The sequence below is a fragment of the Rhinolophus hipposideros genome, assembly GCF_964194185.1.
Source record: "Rhinolophus hipposideros genome assembly, chromosome: 1".
Lineage (NCBI taxonomy): Eukaryota > Metazoa > Chordata > Mammalia > Chiroptera > Rhinolophidae > Rhinolophus > Rhinolophus hipposideros.
The window spans coordinates 54,694,804-54,703,405 of NC_138047.1; the positions used below are offsets into that span (position 1 = coordinate 54,694,804).

The 8,602-nt window shown below is 41.2% G+C and overlaps 1 protein-coding gene across 1 annotated transcript; it reads left to right on the top strand.

Moving 5' to 3' along the window:
• Positions 1-2,820: 2,820 nt before the first annotated feature.
• On the top strand, positions 2,821-8,317 carry ODAPH (odontogenesis associated phosphoprotein; the record flags this gene model as incomplete). The annotated part of the gene is made up of 2 exons (XM_081061822.1): positions 2,821-2,887; positions 7,926-8,317. 2 exons carry the CDS (start codon positions 2,821-2,823, stop codon positions 8,315-8,317), a joined length of 459 nt encoding a protein of 152 aa, XP_080917948.1.
• Positions 8,318-8,602: the final 285 nt, after the last annotated feature.

An 8,602-nucleotide genomic window follows, 5' to 3' on the forward strand; every position in this document is an offset into this window, starting at 1 on the left:
AAATATGAAACATAATTTCAATGTAGGGGCTCCCTCATGGTAAGACAGGGCAAGCCAGAGAACCCAGAGCCCATGTGGGTCAAGAGAAGCTGTGCCTCACTCACTTGCTCAGCTCGTCCTCTGTCTCCCCTCTGAGCAAAGCTGCTGGGGACACAGAAATCTCCTGGCACACCACTAATCAGGCTGCAAGCCACATCCTTCTGATTGCCCACATATGACAATCTCACTTCTCTAGTCCCACAACTTCATGGAACCGATCCTCAGACAAATAACTTGTCTTAAGCTGCAAAGTTTGTTACTATTTATTCACTAAAGTGCAAATGGATTTCTACTCTTCCAATTTTTATTGATGGAAAAAGCCATATTACGTTATTTTTAAATTCAACCATAATCTCACCACCTGACCATGTCCAACCACAGCAGTCATATCCTCAGACCAAAAACATTGGCATCATCCATGACTCCCCTATGCCTCTCACATCCTACTTCCAATTAACCAGCAAAGCCTGTCAATTCTACCTTCAGGATATGTCCCGAATCTCCCCATTTCCCACACCTCCACTGCTACCACCCCAATCTGTGCCACCATCATTTCCCCCTATACTACTGCTATAGTCTATTTTCACTGGACTGTCTGCTTCTACTCTTATTGCACACCCCAACCCCCAATAATCCATTCTTTACAGTGGCCAGAGTAGCCTTTTCAAAATGTAAGTAAGGTCATGCCATGCCTCTGCAAAATCCTCCAATGGCTTCCCATTTCATTCACAGTAATGACCCATTACTCCTTGACCATATGCTGCTACTGTCCCCTCTGACTCACTCTGCCCAGTTACTACCATCTGTTTGCTGTTACATGCCAAGCCTACCCCTGTCTCAGGACATTTGCACTGGCTGTACCTTCTGCTTAAAATACTCTTTCCCCATGTATCCACATAGATAATTTATCCGCACCTCCCTTAAACCTTTGTTCAAATATCGTCTTCTTAAAACTGCAACACCCTCCAACACTTCTTACCCCGATTATCTTTTATTTTTCTGTAGCACATATTATAGGATATTCTAACATATTACATAACATACTCCTTTGTTATATTTATTATTTACCCTCTGTCTCCATCTCACTAGAACGGTAACCCCACTAGAACAGGTATTTTTGTCTGTCTCACTCATGGAAGTGCTCCAAGCCCCCGAGAACAGTGTTTGGCACACAGTTAAATAAACAGTTGTGAATGAATAATGAGAACAATGTACGCACTCACAAAGCAATATGCCCTAGTCCCAAATTCCCTGCTTCTCTGGGCTCCAAGCCTGAGAGAAGGAAAGCCTTCTTAGACTAGTGTTCCTCCTGTGATGACGCATGTCACAACAGTATATTGCAAACTTTTTATCAGGGCAACCTAGACACAGACGCTGGACCAAAGAAAACCAATGAATAATTCCATCATGGTGGACATTGGTTGGATTAAGTTCATATACCAAGAGGTGGCTGAACCCCGAGATCCTTCAGTCACCAACAACTACTTCTTGACACCCTCTGCACAAAAAGTATTATAAATACTGCTATTTTTGTGTGATCCCTGCTTCCTTTCCAAACGGCTGACAAACCATCTGTTTAAGCATCTGTTCTAGAATTTTGCTTAGGATTACCATCAAGCCTGTGGAATTTACCATTTTCTAGTTTACAGTGAGTGTTTGCATTCTTCCTCATTTTGGTTCTCAGTTTGCATAGTCTCCCTCATTGGATTGTCAACTGTTTCAAGCTAGGGACTGTGTTCTGTCTTCTTCATTGTGTAATGCCCAGGAAAACATTCTGCTCAAAGTGATTGAATGATTTGGCAAGTATCACCTCCTAAGGGAATAAAAATTTGGAATCACTATAATTTAAAAACAACCACAACCACTCCCTTTTATGGGCCAGGCACTATGGTTGGAGCTTTATGGCCATTACCTCTTTTATTCATCAGAACAACCTCCTGAGTGAAATACTATAGGCCCCATTTTACAGATGAGGCACCTGAGTCTTCAGCAATCTCAGGGGTCAGACCCAATCACCCAGCTAATAAGAAAAGAGCCAGGATGGGAGCCAGTGGTTTGTAGCAGCAAAGCCCATACTCTTGATCACTTGTGACCATCCTCTCCCATTCCTCCAGCAGCGGACAGAGTTCTTCGCTGAGGAAAAAACTGGGCACAGAGGTATTATGTCCATCTTATCGGCAATTTGGTACATAAGAAGGAGCCCTGGCAGGAAACTCGCTAAGTTAATCTCCCAAACTTTTCATGTTTGGACAGTGACCATGACGGCTCTGAGAGAAGGTAATTTCCTGACTCTGCTGACCTTGGCTGCTGGACAAAAATAGAGAAGAAACCATAAACCCTCATCCATGGCCCATGAACAGTCTCTTCAAACCGCCTGGATCAGGATAAAGCCCTCCTCTTCCCTTTGAGCTTTAAGTAAGTAAGCTGCACAAAGGAAAGCAGTGTTGAGTATTTCCTGGAAAGATTCTTTCTCTTGCAGCGGGAGACCCATATACTAACAGGGGAGAAGATTTGAGGGAATTAAAAGGATAGGGAGGGTGTGGTTGTCCACAGTCTGACTCCAAGGACGAATGAATGATGTTTGGCTGTCATTACAAGAAGCTTCTGGTTGATAAATACTGTCTGGTATTTCCTTGCTGATTTTTTTACCCTCACACCGCAGGCCCTGACCACTGTGGTCCACTGAGCAAAGGCAAATTACCTGAATCAGGCTGCGGGTGACTCACAGCTCCCTTTTAAAGCAAGGCTGGGCTCAACGCAGTTACTACCAGGGTAGAAGCCATGGCTCACAGACTCTGTTTCTCCTACTGGCTATTGGTCTGCTGGTTGGTGATAATGATGGCAGAAGGTAAGGGTTTTGTTTTTATTCTACTGTGGGCCCACTAATTAATAAGTTGTGTGAAAAGATGAAATTTGGCTCAATGATTATACATATCCATAAACTGGAAATATTTATGTCAGATTACATCAGCCTGTGTGGCTAAAGAGAAAGAAGCTGAATTTTATCATCTGAAGACCTTGGTCTTAGTCTCGAGACAAGCTCTGTGATTTGAGACACACTTAACCTCTCTGATATCAGTCTCCTCATATGTGACGTGACCATATTGATAATATTCATTATTATGAGGGTTGTGAGGACCAAATGAACTACCATACAAGAAAACTCTTCAAGCTTAAAACACTATACTATACGAATACTAGTTATTACCGTTCTAAAGCTAACAATTTTCGCCCTGAATTACATCAATGTCCACCTCTTTACATCCCCAGCAGCACAGTAATTTGCACATGGTGAGTGTTTACCTTCTGTTTAATTACTTTAATTAATTACATCTATTCAGCTGTGTCTTGGTGCTGCCTGAGTGAGCATAGATTTTTTTCTTTAGTATTATGTTAGATTCCATTCCTCTACTGTTCCTATTCTTTTTCCTTTCCCCCACTACAAAATTTCCAGGTAGCCTGAGCCTTAGAATTGGTTTACAAATCCCTGGGTAAAGGAAAGGAAAGGATAGGGAAAGGAGGAGAAAAGGAAAAGAGAGAGGAAGGAGATCCAGGGGGACCTGGATGTGAGTTTTTTTCACAGTTCTCCTTAGCTCTAGAATTAGATATGGTTCAGGGAGTAAAGACCCAGAAACCAGACTGAGTCCCTTGCCCCTTTCACATGCCCCTGGGGGCTTTGCAAGAGCTCAGCCAGACACAAGTCAGCCCCTAACAAGTTCCCTGCTCCTATTCCCCAAAGCTCACAACAAAGCAGAGAGGGGCAGACACCTCAGAGATACCACCAGAGCTCACCCTGTCCAATCTCTGCATGATCTCTGGTGGTCAGATGGCAAGGAGATAGAGAGTACAAATAACTCCTGCCCTAATTCCCAAGACAGGGGGCCCAAGCGTCACCTGCTGAAAGTGACATCGAAAAGAGGAATCATAAAACAGAACTAGCCACCTGACATCTTCTTTCCAGAAAGCGAACCGCTCTTCAGGAAACTTTGTAAATGTGCAGCTAAACAAGGTATAATGACATTAGAGGTTTAGTCACACCTAAAAGAACACCAATTAAAATGTGATATTTGATTTGTGAACTTGGCTCACTCTTGCCCACTGTGCCTCAGACTGGCATTGAAATCCTTCAGATGTAGCTTCTCTCTGCCCAAGCAGCCCTGTTTCCAGCTCATCACTCATTTACTCATACACTGGCTCTGCCAGACAGGGTCATGTGTGGGTGTCCAAATGCACCCCATTCTCTCTCCTCTTCCCGGAAGAATGTGGCTGTTCTCCTCCTGTTTTCACCTCTGTTTATTGCAATTCTGCTTCACATAATGATGTTTAAATGTCACAAAGGCCTTCTTAAGTCACATAACTTTAAAATTGCAATCTCTCTCTCTCTCTCTCTCTCTCTCTCTCTCTCTCTCTCTCTCTCTCTCTCTGACATCTTCCAATATGCAGAACAATGTGCACATCACCCACGGCACTGACTACATCCTGGGGTGGATGACATCCGTGTATTTGCAGTGCGTCCATCTTCTCAAGCTCAGGCCATACCTTCATCGCCTCTGCGTTTGCCACAGCACCTAACACAGTGACCTGCACACTGTCAAAAATGACTAGACTTATAGCCTAGCACTGAAAGAGGCCTATGGGACACTTTTGGCACTCCAAATTCTTCACCTGCAAAATTAGGGATTTGACCAAGATAGCTAATCGTTCTGTGAGTCTACAAAATGAACCGAGTTACAGTTAATTGAGTAAATTAAATCAAGTTGAGTTATGAGTAAATTAATCACAGGATTTGTATTTCTTTCTGCTTCAACTCTGAAAGCATACGAGAATTTTTCTAATACTCCATGCACCACGTAAAGGAAGAACTTCATACTTAGACATCAAGTATGAAGCTTACTTCTCTTAAAATCAGTATGCCTCACTACAAACCAGCTACTGTCTGCCCAAATAACCACAGACTACAGGTAATTAAAAAAAATAATAAAGTCTTCTCATCCTTACTCTTTTTTTAAAGTACTAGTTGTTGGTATGCCATGAGTTTTATGTCTAGACTATAATAAACCCATTTAAAATTGCTATCCAAACTCTAAGCAATATTTTGGCCTAATTTTTTATTGTACTCTAATTTTAAATGTAAGTTATTATTGTGAATTTTCTAGGACTGGAATTAAATACTCACTGAGCTTCACAAAAATCTACAGAGAGGTGGGGTGGCCGGTTAGCTCAGTTGGTTAAAGCATGGTGCTCATAATACCAAGGTTGCTGGTTCGATCCCCAGATGGGCTACTATGAGCTGTGCCCTCCTTAAAATAAATAAATAAATAAATAAATAAATAAATAAATAAATAAAAAGAAATGTAATGGTTATAATTATTTTTAAAAAAGAAACATAATGGTTATAATTATTTTTTAAAAAAATCTACAGAGAGGAAAACTCAACATCAGCCTGGCCATTCAATTTATCAACTAGATACCGGGCATGACTCTAAACCAAGAACTATTCTAGGTGCTACAGACATAGCAGTACAACAGAGCCTGTGCTGGATGGAGGTCCTGTGCTAGTAACATCCATACCCTTTAGTCCTATCAAAAGTGCACAGACTTCCACATTTTAAAACACTGTGTTAGCCAACCAGTGACCTGAAATAGTCACCATGTGTCTAGTCTGCTGGAAGAATGTGGTCCTGCCCACCTTCTTAGGTTGGTCACTGGAACAAGCTTGTGTCTTGATCTTAAGCCCTTAGAAATTCCCAGAAGAAGAGAATACTAAACACTACTAGACATCCCAGAATCGGAGAAAAGCTGCCTCGCAGGCTCTGACACCCCACCGTCAGCTGGAGGATTTGGAGAGTAGCATCAGGTTTTAAGAAATGAGACGAGCACAATCATTGGTTTGTTTGTAACAGCTGGAGTGCAGCTTATGGCGTACCAGAGTTCAAGGCCTAGCTAAGTCTGCTCTGACAGCAAAATATCAAATGGGTATTAAGGGTAAGGCTAGCTTCTCCCCTGGCAACTGGATCCTCGGCAGAAAGTTTTCATGTTACCAATGTTCAGAACTGAATCTAATTGTGTAGAAGAAAAGAATGAGCAATGTGGGATTTAATCAGCTCTGTAGTTGGAAATGTCTTTAGTTTGAATTATAGAATTTCAACACTCAGGAGTCTGGGTGGGTATGAGAGAAAGTGTCAGTATTTCATTCAAGGAACAGACACCCATTCAAGCTGGCTTTAAAAATGGGTAGAGCTGGAGGTGGAGTGATTACTGTAAGGGTATATCCAAGAATCTTAAGTACAGCCAGCCCTCAGAAGAACCAGCCCTGGAAAGTCAAGAACTAAGGGTATGCTCATCATCACTGTTACCAAATGGTCTCTTGTCTTTTTCTCTTTAAGAAGGCTTCCTCATTTTATACTTTCTATGAAAAGACTGACTTCATTACTTACCCAACATTCAACTGGCCAAAACCTGACACTCCAGTTCCTGCCCTACACCTTCCATTAATACCTTCCACTAACTGCGTCTCTCTGTTGAAACTCTCAAGTGAGAATCTGATTGATCACTGGCCAGCCAATGAATGAGTTGAGTGTCTAACACTAGCACTCCAATCAACCATAGCTAAAGGTGTGTAGGACTGACTTTACCAGGGGTTGTAGCTGAAACAGAATCTGTTCAAGGCACTATGAATACAGGCAGGCAATACACATGTCCAATACAACCAAGAAACCTGAAGTCAGTTATTCTAAAGGTGAGGGGAATCTAGCTCTTTTTAAGTGTCTCAGTACTCTCAGCTTCCTGTGGGGAGTTCATTTTCCCATCATTCACATTCAGAGCCCTTACCAGGCCTATATTGGTAAGTCTCTAAGGGAATGAAGGAATAATATTCTAAAGGACAGCTTACTTTTTCATAGCCAATTAGATCAGATGATGCAGCTAGAAGGAAGACCTTGACACTTAAGCTTGGTCCAAATTTCTTCTCAGAAACTAATTTTATCCTGGTTCTCAGTGCTCGTTCCATGCTGCATATAGAAGCCCCCTCCCTTCCTCTTTAGGGAATGATTTCACCACTGGGGCAAGTGAGGCAGACTTATTGGATTAATGGCCTTTAGGGGGGGAGCAGTTATTTTTATTTTCTTAACATTAAGTTTTTTTTCCCCACTGAATATTTTTTATTTATAATTTACATACAATAAAATGAACAAAACTTAAAGGTACAAATTGATAACGTTTTACACATACATATATATGTGTATGTGTGTACAAACATATGTGTACACATATAAATATAAATGTGTATGTGTGTATGTGTTGTGTGTGTATATATCTATATACATATTTATATCTCCATACCTGTATAACAACCATCCAGACCAAAATCTAGAGTCCTCTGGTTAATTTTTCTATTAAATAATACCTACCCTAACCCTAAGTTAACTACTTTTTTTTACCTTTTTTCAAACCATAGATTTAAAAAAAACTTTATAAAAATGAAATCTTTAGTCCAACATAACATTGTGGGATGTATCCATGTTGTTTTAGTAATTCTTCCTTTTCATTGCTGAGTACTATTCCATCATTTGAATACATATACACAGTTTATCCATTCTCCTATTGATGGACATTTGCATTGTTTCCACGTTTAGGCTAAAATAAACTAGGCTGCTATGAACATTCTTGAACTAATCTTTTGAAGACATTTGCACTCATTTCTCTTGCATAAATTCCCCAGAGTGTGTTGCGGGATCATAAGGTATGTTCATGTTTCATTTCACTGACCTCAGCAGTTCTTCCACGTGTGTTTCTCTCTTCTAATCTTTCTCCCCTGCTATCTCCTAAAGCATCTCCCTTCTGCTTGTATTAAGCCTGCTTCCTGACTGGTATTTTTCTCCCCACAGGACAAGAAGAGGTAGTCACCCCTCCTGGAGGCTCTCAAAATAATGTAGACCCTACAGACTGCCAGATCTTTACTCTTACTCCTCCACCCACCACAAGGAAGCCAGTGACAAGGATCAAGCCCATCACAAGGACCCCCAAGAGACCTTTCCATTTTTTTCCACCGCGATGGCCCAGAGTCCACATTGGATTTCCAAACAGACCTTTCCTCCCTCCAAAGTGCAACCACCGTTTTCAGTTCCGTCCATTTTTTTGGCCACCCAGTCACTTTACTCCTCATTATTTCCCCAGAAGAAGACTCCGGAGAGGAAGCTCCTCTGAGGAAAGCAGAAGGAAGAGAGAAGCCCCAAACATGCTGAAGAAAAAGAAGCCAATGCCTCAGAAAAGACTATGAGATTTTTGTTTTCTTTTTTCCAAATTAAAACTATTGGATTTGAAGATTGAATATCATAAACACTCCTGACTATAAATCTTTCTCCTTGTCAGCGGTGGAGATACTGGTTTATAGTTTATTCATGTTTGCATAATAGGAGCAGTACTACATAATTCTTATCCCCAACTTTTTATGATCACAGGATATTTGTGCAAATAAAATCCTAAGGTGGATGATTCCGATCATTCTTATCCATACTGAGATGCCAGAAGGATCAGCTCTCTCTTCTAAATGAGGGTGAAAACA